We start from the raw sequence: 17636 nt of genomic DNA on the forward strand, positions 1-17636 counted from the left end.
GCGTTGTGACCACGGTACTTGATCTCCATGGCTTATGGGCAAGCTAGGTATGCGGTCGACATCCGGTTCATGTTGTCTCTAACATCGAGTCCTGAGAAGTCGCCATGGAGGTGTCGTCTGATGTCAACGTCCTGAAATGAGGCCTTGATCGACACTCATCGCTACAATATCAGACTGCAACGCCCAAGCTGGGATCAAGCTGATGGAATCGAGGAATGAAGACTCACGAGGTTGGAAAATGATTTGCACAATCTTGCATCGAAGTCTTCCTCGCGACTTCGGCCTTTTACTCGGCTTCCACCGCGACATCGTACGAAGCGATCAACTCCAATCGCGGGACTACATTCTGCACTATGGACAATCCTTGCATTGATATCTGAAGATCCTTCGAACCATTGCTGCCAACGGTCAGGTCCGCTCCGTTTTTCCTCGTGATGGACCCACTGCAACAATCGGCACAAGGATTAATGACGCCCTCGGACATCGCTCGGTGGATGTATACCACTGACATGTCTGGTGATGAGAAGAGTGTGGGCCGCTTTCTTTCCGCTCGGATCTTTTACACAATTCTCATTGCCCATGCACGAGGCATGTATATATACTGTCCATGGTGGGTACGATGGAAGTCTTTCGCTCCTCTTCCCTAGCGCATGTCCTCGATACCTTGCCCAGCCATGACTTCAGAAACTCGAAAGATGTCTTCCGAATCATCCAGCCGAGCCACATCCATCACCGAGAAAGACCACCTTCCACCCACCAGCCATGACCTCCAACCAGAAGACCTGCTCAACCTCCCCTACCGAACCCTCACCTCCGAAGCCCGCATGACAGAATACACCCAAGAAACACCTACAGGTCTCCAATCCATCCACTCCAACAGACCCAACAAACACTACGAACTCGTGACATTCAAGCCCAACGACCCCGACAACCCCAAAAACTGGTCCAAGGCGTTCAAATGGTGGTGCACAATGGTCGTAGCCATAACCTGCTTCGCCGTCGCCTTCGACAGTTCTGTCATCACAGCCGGAATCGCAGGTCCCAGATCCCCCATGGAGACCTTCCAAATCAGCGAAACGGTCTCTCTCCTCGCGATAACATTCTTCGTCGTGGGATTTGGAATCGGACCGATGGCTTTTGCTCCGCTGAGTGAGATTTTGGGAAGGCAGAAGATTTATATCAGTACGCTTCTTGTTGCTGTCGTTTTCGTCATTCCTTGTGCGGTTTCGGAGAATGTGGCGACGTTGTTGGTCTGTCGAGCTATCGATGGCATTGCGTTTTCGGCACCCATGACGCTTGTAGGGGGGACTCTGGCGGATTTGTGGAAGAATGATGAGAGGGGTGTTCCGATGGCTGTCTTTTCTGCTGCGCCGTTTATTGGGCCTGCTATTGGACCGCTTGTTGGGGGGTTTGTCTTTGATTCTCTGGGTTGGAGGTGGTTGTATTGGATTCAATTGATTTTGTCAGGGTTCTGTTACTGTTTGATGGCCTTTACGGTTCCGGAGACTTATGCGCCAGAGATCTTGGCGAGGAGGRCGAGAAAGATGAGGAAGGAAACCGGAGACGACAAGTTCGTTACTGAGCAGGRTTTGGACTTGAGACCTTTTGGTGAGCGGTTGGTGGTGTTCCTTCTCAGGCCATTCCAGCTTTTATTCAGAGAGCCGATTGTCTTCTTTTTGACGCTCTACATGACTGTACTCTACGGTCTACTTTACAGTAAGTCTCCTTTGGGGTGCTATTGGAAAGAAGGTGATCTGGGAGGCTGACTTCTCGCAGTGTTCTTCGTCGCATTCCCCATCGTCTACCAAAACGGTAAAGGCTACTCCGCCTCCACCACAGGTCTGATGTTCATCCCCATGGCGATCGGGGTGCTTCTCTCCGCAGCTTGTGCCCCTTTAGTCAACAAGCATTACATGAACCTCGTGCGCAAACACAATGGGAAACCACCGGCCGAAGCACGTCTGATACCTATGATGTTCGCTTGTTGGTTTAGTAAGTCAACCTTCTCGTCCGTCCGCATACAGCCCTCAGCTAACTAGTCCTGTCCCGACAGTCCCTGTCGGCCTCTTCATCTTCGCCTGGACGTCCTACCCGCACCTCTCCTGGGCCGGCCCAGCAATTGGCGGTCTCCCAGTGGGCTTCGGTTTTATTTTCCTTTACAATAGCGCTAACAACTACCTCGTCGACTCCTACCAACATCAAGCCGCTAGCGCTCTGGCTGCCAAAACCTTTTTGAGAAGTCTCTGGGGTGCGGCGGTGGTGTTGTTCACGGGAAGAATGTATGAGAGGTTGGGCGATCAATGGGCCAGCACGCTGTTGGCGTTTTTGGCCTTGGCGTGCTGTGCGATCCCATTTGTGTTTTATTACAAGGGAGCGGCGATTAGGAGGCATAGTAAGTATGCTTTTAGTGGAGATGAGGAGAATATGACAGAGGGAGCGCAGTGAGAGGAGGGGCTGGGAAGGGTGATTAGATGGAGTGGGCAGAGCTGTCGATACGAGGATTATACATCGGGGCAAGGCATCCTCGGTCAACCCACAACGTCCCAAGGCCTCGCCTTTTGCAGGCTTAATGATTCTAGGCCTGCTAGAATCCTTGCTACTAGCGGAGTAGCTTATCCATCAATCGAGAGAGCAGTTCAGGGCGCTGGTGTTGTTGATCATGTTTCATAGCGACAGCTCTGGGAGTGGAACCTGTTTGACGATTACGCTAGGTGACCGATGGATCAGTAGATGGGGCTCTAGCAGCTCCAGAACAAGCAACTTCGCTGGAGATGATATGAGCATTCCCCTAAGAGTCATGTTTTGGTGAATAGTTCTCATGTCGACCGCTCTGATCTAGCGAGACTTGCCACTGAGAATCCTGGTCTATCGGAGGATGGCTTTTTCGAGGCAACCGTAGTGTTGAACCCCCCTCGGTCAGATTTGATGTGTGATTTGCTCCAAGGCTTTTGGATGTATGCGGTTCGCTGTTGGACCTGAGATGCTTGTCCTACACACGGCACGTCTTTGCGAAGTCTCGTCCTTGAGAGAGAACATTCCCACATTGTCCTACATACCCAATCTTACACGGCATTCCCAGCTCTCACCTTTGCGTCCTTCTTGGCCTTCTTCCGCTCCTCTTTACTCATCTCCTTACTCGTACTCTCCACACCCTCCATTGCATCTCCACTCTCCCTTCGTGACTTTTTGGGCTTCCTGCCCTTGCCAGGCAACTTGAATCCCTCTTCCTCGTCGTCACTCCCAAGACCCGGCTCCCCGAGTCCGAACCCGGGTGGCTTATACCTCATTCTCATGCCTTTGGGTTGCGGTCTTACGCCCTCCTCGACCGGTTTCCAGACATCTGCAGCGATCTCTCCTCCAGTTTCCGTCTTGGCTTGCTTGCTGGTCAGACGCGGCAGATTGACCTTTTGCTGCAGATGCAAGGTTCTATCCACCGGCGCGTCTGACCTTCTGTATCCCTCCTTGTCGGGAAGGAAGACGGTGAATGTTTTGCTACTTGTGGATGTGTCTTGAGCGAGAGTGTAGTCTGATCCCTTGTGTGACAAGACCGCACTGCCAMTCGCAATGGCGTCTAGTCCAACGCTCTTGATTTCCGAGATGGGCAGTGCCGATGGTGCCGTAATATGCCAGATCTGCTTTCCTTGGAGATTGCTGGGAAAGGTCGAGTGTAGCTTGGCCACATCGACCGGCTGGAAATCTTTCGGTGCGGCGAACGATTTGGTGGGGATTGCAGAAAGTGGCGCGGATGCTTCACGCTTCTCCGGAGATGCCGCCTTGGGTTGTGTTTTGGCCTTTTTGGCCGCGGGTTGTGATGTTTCTGCCAGACTTTCACTCGAACTGCTGGATTCCTCCTCCTCCGCAGCGGTGACATGGYCCACCTTCCGCTTCACTCCATTGGCCTTGACTTTTGCTGCTTCTGCCACTTCTTCGCTCTCGCTCGCCGTGGATTCATCGTCGCCGTCCAAACCATCGCTGCTGATCTCCGAGTCCGAGTCTGAGTCCGTGTCACCGTCGCTGCTCTCCACCTTCGCCRGCGGTGGCGGTGGAGGGGGCGGGACGACAGCCTTCTTGGCGGATGCCTTGCTCTTGCTCTTCTCCGCCTTTCCCTTTTCCTTTCCCTTTTCCTTTTCCACAGCCTTGACCGGAGTCTTGGTCTTGGTCTTTTTCTGTTCGCTCTCGCTGTCCGAGTCCACCACACGATCCTCACTCAGTCCCGCCGTCTTGACCTTGACCGTCTTCTCCTTCTTCGACGACGCCTTCTTGGTGTCTTGAGGCTTAGCCATGGTGCTCGTCTTGTGATGTGGAAGATGTCGCGATGCGCCGATCTTCAATCGCAAAAGTTTGGCGACTTCTGCCGGTTAGCTTCGCGCAGTACCTCAGAGTGGAAGGCGGTGAGCTGGCGTCGCGGGGACTGCCGGCGGTGGGTCGGAAAAGAAAGGTTAAACTTTCAACCTCATCCTCCACTTTGAGTATCCATCAGGACAACTTCATGGTACAATGGCGCAGAAGAGGTCGGCCAAGGAAGCCTTTGGCTCGACAAAGGGAATGAGTGCGGCCGCCGCTGCTCGACAGGCAAGGCAGTTGAAGGAACAGCCACCACAAACCAAGACTTCRGATAACCTGATCGAATCCGTGGTAGGAGCTCCATACACTGCTTCCGACGATGATGCTCTGGAGTCTGCGGCCGATGCGAAGAAACTGGTCCTACCAAGAATCACACTTTCGATAGTGGAGAGGACTGCTCTCACCGACGACGATGACGAAAATTACGTGCAGATGGCCCTCTCGACAGATCAAAGTGCGACATTTATCGGAGAGTACGATTTGAAAGTCRTCAAGGGGGTCGTCAACATCTATGGTGCAATGATTCATCCTGATCTTGGACCTCAAAGGGTCTACGCTTTATCGACGCATGCACTTCCATCCATCACCGCGAGAAGCGACTCAATCATTCGTATCATGTCCGTCAAGTCTGGCTTGCTCAAACTTGCTAAGCTCTCCCCTCTTTTCCGCAACATTGGAGCCGTAGCATCGCAACGGAGCTTTCAATTTCTGAAGTACAACACTTCTGACCCCCTAAACCGTCCCCTCCTTCCACTCGAGGTCGACGAGGGAACAAAGCGGGTTCTATCTCGCATTAATGCGAAATTAGATTCATCATCCACCTCTGCGATTCTTACTGTTKGACCGAAATCCTCTGGAAAGTCAACCTTCAACCGCCTACTTTGCAACATGATCGTCAGTAGGCCTGGTTCATCTCGCAAATGCTGGTACTTGGACCTTGATCCTGGTCAACCCGAGTTCGGACCTCCCGGGCAAGTCTCCCTTGTAGAGGTCTCGGCATCCATCCTCGGTCCTCCTTACTCTCACCCTGCATCCACTGATTCCAAAACGTTCCGCCTCGTGCGCTCACACACGATCGCCGCTACAACCTTCAAAGACGACGCAGAGCACTATATAGCATGCGCTGAAGATCTCGTCATACAAGCAGCACACAGGCAATATCCCATGGTTATCAATTCTTGCGGCTGGACGTCTGGTCTAGGCGCCAGTGCTTTGGTATCCATTATTGAGAGACTTGCCTCACCGCCGGAACTTGTCTTGCTGGGAGAATCTCCAGAATCAGAACTTTCAACGTCCCTCTCAATAGGCATCCCTCAGCATCTCATCGCTCGACGAACCAGAGTTCAAGGCACCCGAACACCAGCCGAGCAAAGAGCCATGGTGACCATGGCTTACTTCCATCACAAACCCACATCAAAGAACGAGAGGACTACAAGCTGGAATCCGAAGCCTCTCAGTACTCTGCGTCCCTGGCTGCTTTCATACAAAGCAGCTGCCAATCCTGACTTGACCGCATTCCGTTCTTACGGACAAGCACCCCACCCGGACTTTCTCGCAGAAACCCTAGATGGAGCAATCGTTGCCATTGTGACTGTTGACTCGGCCACAATTTCTTCGATCGATGTGCAACGTACTAACGTTGGAGACTTCCCGTACATCGCCGAGACTGAACATCCGTTTTTGCCATCCACCTGTCAATGTCTTGGCCTTGCTCTGATTCGCGGGATCGACGTCGCGAAGAAAACTCTTCAGATCATCACGCCTGTTGATCTAGAAGCTGCGGAGGAGGCGCACCTGGTGTTGGTCAGAGGAGGGTTTGATTCACCTGATTGGGCGTACCTGGAGGATTTGTATCATGATCCCGAAGACAAACAGGACCGACCCTGGGTGGCATTAACTGGGGATAGCGTCGAACATGGAAAGGTGTGGAGAGTAAGAAGACCGCCTCTTGCTGGCGGTGGGAAGACATAGGTAGGCAGAGCTGTCAGTAGGGCAATCTCTAAACAGCTGTCTCCGCTACTCGATGGGTGTCGCTCCAAGTAAAGAGGATCCTAGCAGCAAAAATTCCGTTGTCTCCATTGAGAGTGAGTACTTGATATGATCTCAGCATGGCTTCCAAAGCTGTATCTCGGCGAACTCTGCTGGAGATGATGGCTTTACTTGTTACATCTACTCGAACATGCCGATGAAATTAGATTCTGGCTACAGCAGGGCGCCGAGGCTAGTACTTTCAATACAGCTTGTGGGCACACTCAGATTATGCGGTTGATTCCATGAGACTGTACCCATTCGCTTACGTAGAGAAGCCACTGTGCGGATCATTACAGATGGGCGGAACCGGACGCCACATCTTCCAACTTCCCAATATGGAGTTTTTTCAAGCCAGAGCTCTCAAAACCCGGTTATTGATGCAATTAGCTGCAACGACATATGCAGCCACTATTCCAGTAGTGTAATACGGGAATCATCGCTGTTCAATGACAAGGGACGTCGGAGGGAAAGATTCGAGAATCCTCACTTTCGGGAGTACGTGAACCCGATGAGTTAGAACCAGAAGGGTCTTGTTTTGTTTGTGCGCGACCTGATGAACAGCCACTGTTTCAACAGCCTACTTACGCTTTTGAAAGACGATATGAGTCGGTAGTTTAACAACATGAACGATCACATGAGGCAAATTGAAGGGAACATCAGATCAAAGTAATGGGCAGTAGAGCAGGAATTTGAATCGTTTTGTCGTCAGCCAAGTTGGAGCTTCATAACATTTACAGTGGTGAATCAACAAGTCTTGTTAGTGCATCTCGGGACTTACACCCGTGGACGCATCGTCGCCTCCATGTGCAACGATATCGTTGATAAGACCGTGAACAAAGAGAGATGCTCGTCCGAAAGGAGCAAAGTTTCCAAGTGCTCGTTGCTGCTCCGGTATTTGAAGGTTCAAGGTGGCTCATCTAGATCTGTATCGACTGCCTGTAGCTAACTCCCAGTGGAACTTCAACGCACTGACATGTGAGGCAGATGAACGTAGGCGGGAGCATGGTTTCGCAAATATGTGTACATGAAGTAACTAGCTTCAATTACGGGCGTCGTTATGCTAAGAATATGAGGCCAGCTCGTTGCAGATCATCTCGCACCAATGAGCTGAATCTTGGCAGAGTACATTCAACGTCATGAGACTCGCATAGTGCTGTCGAGCTGTCAAATAACTCGATMTAAATATGCAGCGATGGCTGGCTTGCCCACATGAAAGGTCCAACACCCTTGTAGTCATTCACCGCGAGAGGAACTCCGGTGTAGTACTGTGGATAGTCAGCATGCACTCATAAAAAAATGGTCTCGATCATCACTCACCTCAAACGAAGCATTGCCTTTCAAGCTTCCAACAGCAACGGTTCCCTCCCATCTCAAGGTGCCGTTCTCATTCCTCACAGCGAATCGGTCGGTCAGCAAATGGTAGCCTTTCCTTGATGCCGGGTAGTAGTCATCAGCAATGTGGCCATCTTCAATGCCCTTAAACATCCCGTAGGTGAACATCGCACTCGCAGAGCTCYCAATGTAGTTGCCTTCCATTTCTGGCAACTTATCGTTCATCAGAAGCCACCAACCTCCGGTCTCTTCATCCTGATGGCTCCGAACAGCTTCAGCAAGAGTGATGTAGTACTCTAACAGTCTGGCTTTTCCTGGATGGGAGGATGGGAAGACTTCCAAGACCTCCAGCAGAGCAACGAAGTACCAGCCTACTGCACGAGACCAGACGATCGGCGCAGCTCCTGTAACCGGATCGGCCCATACTGCTACCTTGCTGTCGTCGTAGCCATGGAACAGAAGACCGGAAGTGGTGTCGCGGCAGTGTTCCTCGATGAGGTCGAATTGGAGGACGATTTGATCCCAGGCTGTCGTGTTGGAGGAATCGAACATGGCAGTCCATCTTGCGTAGAAAGTGTCGGCCATGAAGATTCCGTCGAGCCACATCTGATTCGCATAGATGGGAGCTCTATGCCAGAATCCTCCTTCCGAGTTGACCGGGTGGCGATCAAGTTGGCAGCGAATAGTGTCTGCGGCTGTCTTGTATTTCATCTCACCAGTGCGTTCGTACCACCAGAGGAAGTTGACGCCCATTCGGTAGTCGTCGAGGGAGTAATAGGTGAGATTCCAGTCTGCGATGCTCCCATTGTCGAAGACAACGGCCTCATCAATCTGCGATTTGTACCAATCCACGAGCGTTTGGTTTTGGGTCAGAGCGATGGCATCCTCATAGCCTGTGTAAAGGACGGAAGTTGTGTAGTGGTAGTCCTTCTTGACACCTTCACGGATGTAAGTGTCTGCGGCCCATTCCAGATACTGCGCTGGGATGCCGGAACGGGCGGCCAACAGCCAACCGAATAACCAACTGAAAAAGTGATTCATTTTGACGGAGAGAAGGGAGGAATGAAAATAATGAACATTGAGACACAGGACCATGAGAACTCCTACTTTGTACCTACGATCCCTGAAGGTGTTCGTTGCTGTTATCGTGACTAGTCTCCATAGATCTCCAGTGCTTAGGCGGGTCTGCATGTTTCGGGTAAAGAGTCGCCAAGCGAACCCACCGTCAATGCTGTTCGCATTGGATCGCTTCACACTCGTAATGTAAGGTGTCAATGTCGGTGTAAAGGCGCAATGCTGAATCGTCAGTTATGCGATATGAGATCTCGCATGGAAGAAAGGAACGCCTGTTCCGGGTAGGGCATTATGTACAATGCATGATCGAATCCTTGTGATCATGCCTAGCTGTTTCTAGTGAGCAGGCCGCCAATTGGAGTGGAGTTGAGATGGATGTAGACGGGGACTGTGAGGAGGATGGAGTCCACTGGGTTGAAGAGTGAGGTGGAAACCTGGGAGTGAGCGAGATCTTTCCACCATCTCGCCGTCTTCGGGATCCGTTGACCCGTGCCGGAACTCAATCTCGAGTGCCGAGTGCCGACAAACGCCGACGTCACCTCCCCATTTGCCGAAATGAGATACTTCCATTTTCTCATGAACGACATACACAATCGCCATCAAACAACAGCACTCCTACACACGACCAAGATGAAACTCCTCTACCCAACCTCGCTGGAGCTCGACATTGATTCCTTTGCCGGATTTGCGACTACATACCATGCCTACGATGTCAAGAAGCCCATCCCGGATGATCTCGTTGATGCCGAAATCCTCATCACATGGACCAACACATCCGACAACCTCAAAGATGCAGCTTCACGGATGAAGAATCTCAAATGGATCCAGTCACTCGCAGCGGGACCAAACGATGTCCTTTCCGCCGGCTTCTCCAAGTCCGTGGTGGTGACCACAGGCTCCAGCTTGCACGACTACACCGTGGCCGAGCACACCCTTGCTCTGCTTCTGAACGCTGCGAGACGTTTTTACGAAATGCGTGACTGCCAAGTCCAAGGAAAATGGCCCGCCCATCTTGGGGGACCACAGCCTGACAGACCAAAGGGCAAATTCACCTCACTACGTGGCGCAAATGTGACTATCTGGGGATTCGGCAATATCGCAAAGACACTCACTCCTCATCTCATCAGTTTGGGTGCAAACGTCACGGGTGTTGCGAGATCAGCGGGAATCCGCGATGGAATTAAGGTCGTTTCCGATCAAGACCTGGCCGCTCAGCTCCAAAAGACCGACGCTCTTGTCATGATCCTTCCAGGAAGCGACAGTACCAAGAATGTATTGAACAAGGAGACCTTGGCTTCATTGCCGAACCATGCTTGGGTGGTCAATGTTGGTCGTGGGACAAGCATCGACGAGGAGGCTCTCGCTGATGCACTGGAGGCGGGAAAGATTGGAGGAGCTGCGCTCGATGTGTTTGTCAAGGAACCTCTGCAGCAAGAATCAAGACTGTGGAAGACTCCCAACACGATCATCAGCCCTCATGCTGCTGGCGGAAGACCGCAAGGAAGCGAAGGTCTGATCTCCGAGAATCTCAGGCGGTTTATGGCTGGGCAGGAGCTGAAAAATGTAATTTGACTCCCTACGGTCAGAAAAAGAAAGTTGGAGTCGAAGTTGTGAGGTGTCCTTTTGCCATGGCAAACCCCACGAATGTGATCATGCTCAGTAGTTTTGAGTACGACAGATGCAAGGGTAGCCGCTTTAGAGGTGAGCCTCCCGTTGCCATGCATCTAGTTAGCGAGTCAAGGTAACGAACGCGAACTTACATCTGTCAATCGAATTGCGGCATCACATTCACCAACAAAACAGTCGCATGGTGACAGTCTGTGAAGGGCCAGCATGGCCGTATCTCCACCGTATCGACGACTAGCTTTGCTAAGGATGAAGACCGGTCTGACCTTGAAGCGCAGGGATCCTCTTCTCCAGAATCAAGTGCAGAGAACCTGCATCAGAAACCAAGGACTTTCAGACGACCGGCACAACCACAAAATTTGCATTATGACTACCAACATAAAACAGTCGGGGGTGTGCAATGTATCGCATGGAACAGATTACCAAAATTGAGCTTATGCGTATCGAGGCAGGTGTATGTGTTGATCGAGGAGATCGGACATTTCTGGGAAAGTGTATGGCCTTTAATATTGATACCCTGAACTTTCTCCAAGAGAGCTTTGAGGTAGGAGTCCGAGACTGAGCGTGGTACCGCTCCTCCAACACCAGCAACAAAGGCGGTCGCGGCGCTCGCGAAGACAGAGCRATGTTATTTCCGCTGCCACTTCTGCGGGCTATGGTTGAGCCGGAGGTGTAAGATCTTGTAGTACAGAGGGTACTCACTGGAAAGAGTGAGAAGCCATTGAAGCAAGCGAGGTCTTTCCCACGTGTCTCTTAGAACGTGTGGGCCTCCTTGACACTTCGGCCGCGCCGCTCTTGGCACTTGGCACCACCTCCAGTGAATGTAGCTGTCATGGCACTGTCGGGACCGAAGACATCATAGAAGTGGTGATCGCAATGATCTTGCTTCGATTAAATTGGAAATCTATACCTTCGGGACCGAGGGAAAGTGGATATCATGAGCAAGACCACAACTGTCTTCCTACGATCCAGAGGACAGAGCATGGACATCCCCACTTAAAAACCTGCTACCTCCACGATCTCCCTCAACTCGGGGCCATACCAACCATTCGAAGCTGGCATGTCACGGAGAGTGTGGAGTTGGCCGGGGTATTTGCCAAGAACTGACCCGCATATCAATCCTCTAACAGCACGAAGGATTCGCCAAGGCAATTGAATTCCTTAGCCAAGAAGGGCAGTGTAGCAAACCAGATCAACTCGAGAGAAATACAACACCAACAATCAACCAATGCCGCTACCCCGCTGAGCTCGGGGCCGCCGAGAGGAACAATGAAAATGGCCCGGTGATCGGCGATGTCATTGATATCACTAATACGCCTGGCCGAGAGACATATATAGAGCTCTCTGATCCCACTGATCCAGTACTCTTCAGCAACTTGCACAGAGCAACATCCTCCACCAAGCAAAGAGACAATCTATCAGCCCTTTCCACCCAACAACGAAAATGCAGTTGTGAGAACCTCAGCGGGATCATTGCGCTTGCTCTCATACTAACAGGCTGTTCAGTAACGCCGCTGTAATCGCTTCCCTGTGGATGGCTCTAGCAGCTACAGCATCCGCCAGAGAATGCAAATTCGCTGCCTCAGTAACCCAGAGCCAGCGCAACGGCTGCGCCCGCTGCCCACCAGCAACCAACTTGTGAGCAAGCGCTTCTAGAGTTCCTCTCGTCTCCGTATTCTAACTTATTCAATCCAGTCAGGGCACAGCCTCTCTCAGGATTGACGGTGTGCGAGTTTGGGAGGAGATCGGTGGTACCGACCAATATGGAGCCCTCAGCAATGGTGATGGATATGCCTGGGAGGTCGATGGTGTGAGCTTTCATGTGCGAGCTCTGGGAATCCCGGCATTGGCTAGTGAGCCCAAGTGTACTCTGACGAGATTGAATGTGGACTATCCGGGCGTCGGCAGGAAGGAATCCGGCGGGGCTACCTTGAGGGATGCGCTGTACTGTGATTGGGAGTGGGAGTGTTAGTTCATAACCACCTCACAATTGACGTGCTGCACTGTTTGGAGGTTTAAAAAGCGCAGGACTCCGACAGGGAAACGTGCGTCAGTGTAGCCTCCACCTTCCTGAATAGGAAAGCCAAGTTCTGCAGCTGAATGCCAAGAGAATATGTCTCAAGCGTCAGGTAGGGCTTGAAATTGAGAACAAATCCTTCTTGTATTCGAACATGTCCTCCGCTTGCCACATGTCTCCTTGACCAAAGTTTGTGCTACATGATGCGGAGAGTTGAATAAATCAGATATATGACCCCGCTTTCTACATCAGCCTGTTGGTATGTGTAGAGATGTGCGAAGACTTGTGGAAATTTCGTGGCTCTAAGAAGTCGGGCTCGTGGACAGCTATGGCCGCTGCAGAATGTGAGTCGGGCTGGAGAGTCTTTGACGGCGAGCTCAGCTGCGAAGATATCATCAGCAACTCTAGAAGCTTCGGCGACTTTTCAGATGTCTCTGAATACGCCGGCATTCAATGCAGTGGGTATAGAAACGACCCAGACGTCACTGAGCTTGGGATAAACAGTGGCACCGATTGGGGTCACCATGCTGTTGACAGTATGTTGCAATGCCCTCGTAGTAATTCCCACGTTTCGGGTTACCGACTTATCAACTGAAGAAGATCGGGATTATGTTCTTGAACCCGCGGGTGTTGTACTTGTTACTGGATCCGGCACACATGACACTGGCGATACGGCAGACTCGGCCTCATAGTAGAGGAGGACTGAGTCTCCACACAACTACTGTTTTGAGGATGTGAAAGCCCTCTTCGGCTGTAGGGAGCGCTCTCGCGACAATGGAGATGGTCAATTCTCACTCAATATATATTGTGCGTGTTGCGGGCGATATTGGCGGGAGAGAGTAGCGATAGACGCTGACTCCAACGGGGCTGTCTTTGGTATCGAAAAGATTGGAGGAGGTCCGCGTAGGTTCGTTTTTCGCAAGGAGATCCTGTCTCCGGAGTGCTTGATTGCGCGTCTGCGATGCTTGGAGGGAAGTATCAGCGGTCTCGTTTTTGTAAAATTGACTACATTTGTGGTAGCTTTCGAAAATGGTTTACTCGGACCCCAGAACTCGTTCATTTCGGCAATGGCTGCGGTAGAATGGATAACGAATGGACCTGAATGCGAGGTCATAACGTCGTTTGTCACTTGTGTGAACAATGGTGCGGCACCCTTGGCTTGAGCTGGGTCGAGGCATATCGATACCTCCTGCTTGACGGTTTCGAGGCTTCATTGCGCGCCGTAGGAGGCTACTGTCTCGGTCTCCTGCGCGTGACAGAAGCCGTTGGTGTCTGAATCTTGATTCGGGATTCCCGAAGGCGGCTCTGTCTCGATCGGTGATGGCAACTTTGCTGTCTGGATTCTCATTTGTTGGAGCAACATGCTAGTCTCCATGACGAAGGCTGTGTTGTCAATATCAACACCCATGGCGAAGACTTTGTCGTCAACGTCAGTATCCATGAAATCTCTGCACTGAGCAATGGTTGTGGCATAAGGTGGCCGTTGTTCGAAAGTCGAAGTGGTGACACATTATTTCCCGCACATTAAGCATATGAGTGTTGCCTTAAGGTGCTCCATACAAAACCATGGTCCAAAATTCTTCATTGTGATTTATATTTCTCATTGTGTTTTATTTCCATTGACTACCTTGTAGGAGAGGAAGGAGTAGTGGAGCGCCCGTGTGTTTCACTGGTTCTTACTTCATCACTGCACATTACATCAACATCAACATACGCATTATCCACCATCCACACCGACATCACATTTCACCTTCGCCCGAGCCAGAAGATCCTCAAARCTCACACGAAAGTGTTGGATCCCCGCGCGCATCTATAACTCGGAGGAAGTCGAAAATGGGTTTGGAAGAAGATGCAGCAATCGCGCGTCAACTGCAGGCGACCTTGGACCGTGAAAGTACCCGTGGTACCTCCGAGGCCGCACAAGAAAATGGAGCRAAGCCTGCAATGACATCACCTCTCGAAGACGCAGATGCGGATCTCGCGCGGCGGCTCCATCAAGAATGGTCGAAATCGGACGCCATGAATCGTCCAGACAGCGGAGGGGTGGAGAGTGAGCCGACTGTAATGGAAGCTCAGGAGGTACAGGAGTCCGTCCGCAGTTTCGCCCAGCCAATCATCAAAGCGAAGTGCGAGAAGTGCAGGCAGATGCTGTTCAAGGAGGCCGACATTCTTGCATACGCTCGAAACCTTCTTGAACATGCAGATGGCACAAAACTCAACTGTCTCTCCTGCGGCACACAGACTGCACATCCTCACTCTCGAGCGACTTTGATCTGGATCGTTCTCTGCTTCTTCGACAGCATGTCCAAGCACAACCAGGCTCAGAAGAAGAGCAAGAAGGTCGGCTGGGTAGATACGGAGCTGGGGAGGGCAGAGGGCAGCTGGGGCGGTCACCACAACGGCACAGGATACGGAGGTGTAAGGGAGAAAGCTCACAAAGCGCCAAAGATGCCCAAGACTACCAAAGAGCTCAAGATGCCCTCAACAGCGCCCAACCTCGACACTACCCAGCCCGCAGGGTTTGAAAGCGAATACACCCACACCGACGATGACGACGACTATGAAGACTACATCAAAGAATTTCTTGCCAAGCAAGCTGCTGAACCTGCCGTAGATGCTTTTGCGGCTCATGGTCAGCCACGCTCGTCAGAGCCGCGACCACTGAACGAGGACGATAGCATGACGCAAAAAGCGATGCATTGCTTGATCAAGCTACTGCCTTCTGTTGAACGTGTAGAAGCTTGTGACTTCGATCCACCTCGCAAGCAAATACAATCCCTCCTACTCTGTAGCTCGATTTTGGAGCGTACAGCAGATCTTCTCCGGAACAACCATCTCGATGATGTGATCAATCAGGCTGCACTGTACATGTCGCTCATTCAGTTTCTCGAGATACTCGCAAAGCATCCATCCACGAGTCCACTAGTTTTTGGTGAGAGAATCATTCGTTCCCCAGCTGCAAACATCTTGCAGATCTCTCTCGGAGAAGCAGAGCTTGCATCAGAAGCCGCAGATACAACCTTCCCTCTTACCAAGTGGGCGAGCGAACTCGCTAGTGTGGCAGATGTCATGTTGAAAACACCGGACGCTAATGCCGATGATGTTCGACTTTTCCGCTCCATCACCGACCTTCACGGCTTCATGGCTGCCAACGCAGGCTTCGTCAAGAAGACGTCAAAGCTCGAGAAAAACCACTGGCACAAAGAATTTGCCATTTCGGAAGTCCCAGACCATTTCATCATAGATCGATACGGTCTGATCACTGGGACGCCGCAAGAAACCCGTCCAACAGGGCAGATGAAGCGAATCATGCAAGAGCTTGGCCAGCTCAAGACAGGTCTCCCACCGGGTATCTTCGTGAGATACTGCGAAATACGCCCAGGCATCATGAAGATCCTCATCATCGGACCAAAGGATACTCCGTATGAGAATGGGCTGTTCGAGTTCGACCTTTTGTGTGATGCAAGCTTTCCATGGTTGCCACCAAAGATGGATTTTCGGACCACTGGTGGTGGAGTTGTCAACTTCAACCCAAACCTGTATCAGTGTGGACAGGTATGTCTTTCTCTGCTCGGCACATGGCCTGGTGAGCCCTGGGATCCAAAACAGAGCACTTTGCTGCAGATCGTCGTTAGCATCCAGGCCATGATATTCTGCGAACACCCGTGGCAGAACGAGCCCGGACACGAGTACTCCTCCTACTCAGGTGCAGTTGACGGGAGCAAGGCATACAACCGCAGCCTCTACCCGCATACGATTCAAACTGCCATGCTTGACTGGTTGGAGCAGAAGAGCTTCAGCATAGCGCCCCATGGTCTCGATAACCCTGATGGCCTCGGGGAAGAGAAGATTGAGCCGAAAATTGACACACAAAACATCTGGACTGAGATTGTCAAGAGACATTTTGACGACAATGCAAAGGACATTATGGAGACGGTTCGGAATTGGGTCAAAGAGGGGATTTCTACGCCAGCGTCTCGTCCTGAARAGGCTGAATTCGCGAAGAAAGGCACTATAACTGGGGATGAAGTAGAATCGGCTATGACTGGTCCACATCTTCCTAGTAATGCACCTCCGCCGTTACCATCCTCAAGCACCAAACACTTTGCGCCAATGTTCTCAGCGCCCGGCTTCCCGACCGGCATTCTCTCAAAATCGTACGCTGCATACCATGCCAAGTTGAACGCCAACCAACAAGCTACGTCACAGAATCAGTCACACCCTCCACCACATTTTCCCGTCGACCAAACAGTATCCGAAACCATGTTTGTCTCGCAAAAGGTTATCGGCCTCGTGCCATCCGGAAGTCCTTTAGGTACTAGAAATCAGGGTAAAGTCCTAGGAGGGGAAGATCTAGTTAAGATGCTCAAGGAGGCCGTGGTTGAATTAAAGAAGAAGCGGGAAGAAAAGGAGTAATAAATTCACATTCGTCTCTAATTCGGCGATAGGAAAGTAATCGTTCGAGATTAGGTACACGTTACGTACGGTTAACGGTACGCTCGTCCTTCGTTAAATTCGCGAATATACTCGGTTTTCGTCGAATTCGCGAATATACTCGTTTTTCGTCGAACTCGCGAATATACTCGTTTTTCTTCGAACTCGCGAATATGCTCGTTTTTCGTCGAATACGCGAATATTCTYGTTTTTTATCGAGTATACGAATATACTCGTTATTCGGAACTCGCGAATATACTTATTTTCTAGCTAATTCGTAGATATTACTACTACTACTTCTATAAAAGTCTAGTATATAGTCCCGGATTTAGGATTAGACCTTATATATCCGAACTATATACTCTATCTTATCTTATAGAATATATAATAGAAAAGCGGATATAAGATATACTAGCTAGTATAGGACCGTATCTCTAAAAACACTTAGCGAACGGTTTAGACCTTTATATAATTAGAAATAACTCCTTATAATAGGGAATACTTTTTTATCTCTCTATTTAGTAGAGATTATATAAACGGAATAGTAACTCCGAATCTAGATCCGGATTAAGAATAATAAGTATATAGTAATTAGCCTAGGTACTTATATTCTTATCTACCGTATCGAAGTTACGATAAATAGAGTAGTAGTAAGACTAAGACTATTATTTATCTTTCTTTTATACGAAAGGTAACTAAGTAACTATATCCGACTATATATACCTATTCGATTAAAATACTCTACTAGCTAGAGAGTCCCTCTTAATAAACGATATAG

At 50.6% G+C, this 17636-nt stretch overlaps 8 protein-coding genes; 6 read left to right on the top strand and 2 right to left on the bottom strand.

Moving 5' to 3' along the window:
* Positions 1 to 695: 695 nt before the first annotated feature.
* On the top strand, positions 696 to 2445 carry RCC_09170 (probable MFS multidrug transporter; the record flags this gene model as incomplete). XM_023774412.1 has 3 exons in its annotated part: positions 696 to 1716; positions 1777 to 1992; positions 2054 to 2445. The coding sequence occupies 3 exons, from the start codon at positions 696 to 698 to the stop codon at positions 2443 to 2445; spliced, it is 1629 nt and encodes a 542-aa protein (XP_023630180.1).
* A 617-nt stretch (positions 2446 to 3062) lies between these two features.
* Positions 3063 to 4283, bottom strand: RCC_09171 (uncharacterized protein; the record flags this gene model as incomplete). The annotated part of the gene is made up of 1 exon (XM_023774413.1): positions 3063 to 4283. One exon carries the CDS (start codon positions 4281 to 4283, stop codon positions 3063 to 3065), a length of 1221 nt encoding a protein of 406 aa, XP_023630181.1.
* Positions 4284 to 4497: 214 nt separating this feature from the next.
* RCC_09172 (uncharacterized protein) lies at positions 4498 to 6315 on the top strand (the record flags this gene model as incomplete). Its single annotated transcript, XM_023774414.1, has 1 exon — positions 4498 to 6315. The coding sequence occupies one exon, from the start codon at positions 4498 to 4500 to the stop codon at positions 6313 to 6315; it is 1818 nt and encodes a 605-aa protein (XP_023630182.1).
* A 1115-nt stretch (positions 6316 to 7430) lies between these two features.
* RCC_09173 (related to cell wall glycosyl hydrolase YteR) lies at positions 7431 to 8748 on the bottom strand (the record flags this gene model as incomplete). XM_023774415.1 has 2 exons in its annotated part: positions 7431 to 7640; positions 7693 to 8748. The coding sequence occupies 2 exons, from the start codon at positions 8746 to 8748 to the stop codon at positions 7431 to 7433; spliced, it is 1266 nt and encodes a 421-aa protein (XP_023630183.1).
* A 663-nt stretch (positions 8749 to 9411) lies between these two features.
* Positions 9412 to 10353, top strand: RCC_09174 (related to SER33 3-phosphoglycerate dehydrogenase; the record flags this gene model as incomplete). The annotated part of the gene is made up of 1 exon (XM_023774416.1): positions 9412 to 10353. One exon carries the CDS (start codon positions 9412 to 9414, stop codon positions 10351 to 10353), a length of 942 nt encoding a protein of 313 aa, XP_023630184.1.
* Positions 10354 to 11851: 1498 nt separating this feature from the next.
* On the top strand, positions 11852 to 12379 carry RCC_09175 (uncharacterized protein; the record flags this gene model as incomplete). XM_023774417.1 has 3 exons in its annotated part: positions 11852 to 11859; positions 11914 to 12045; positions 12103 to 12379. The coding sequence occupies 3 exons, from the start codon at positions 11852 to 11854 to the stop codon at positions 12377 to 12379; spliced, it is 417 nt and encodes a 138-aa protein (XP_023630185.1).
* Positions 12380 to 12752: 373 nt separating this feature from the next.
* RCC_09176 (uncharacterized protein) lies at positions 12753 to 13116 on the top strand (the record flags this gene model as incomplete). XM_023774418.1 has 2 exons in its annotated part: positions 12753 to 12960; positions 13022 to 13116. 2 exons carry the CDS (start codon positions 12753 to 12755, stop codon positions 13114 to 13116), a joined length of 303 nt encoding a protein of 100 aa, XP_023630186.1.
* A 1252-nt stretch (positions 13117 to 14368) lies between these two features.
* On the top strand, positions 14369 to 16840 carry RCC_09177 (uncharacterized protein; the record flags this gene model as incomplete). Its single annotated transcript, XM_023774419.1, has 1 exon — positions 14369 to 16840. One exon carries the CDS (start codon positions 14369 to 14371, stop codon positions 16838 to 16840), a length of 2472 nt encoding a protein of 823 aa, XP_023630187.1.
* Positions 16841 to 17636: the final 796 nt, after the last annotated feature.

Source organism: Ramularia collo-cygni (assembly GCF_900074925.1).
Source record: "Ramularia collo-cygni strain URUG2 genome assembly, contig: RCC_scaffold16, whole genome shotgun sequence".
In the NCBI taxonomy this organism is placed as follows: Eukaryota; Fungi; Ascomycota; class Dothideomycetes; order Mycosphaerellales; family Mycosphaerellaceae; genus Ramularia; species Ramularia collo-cygni.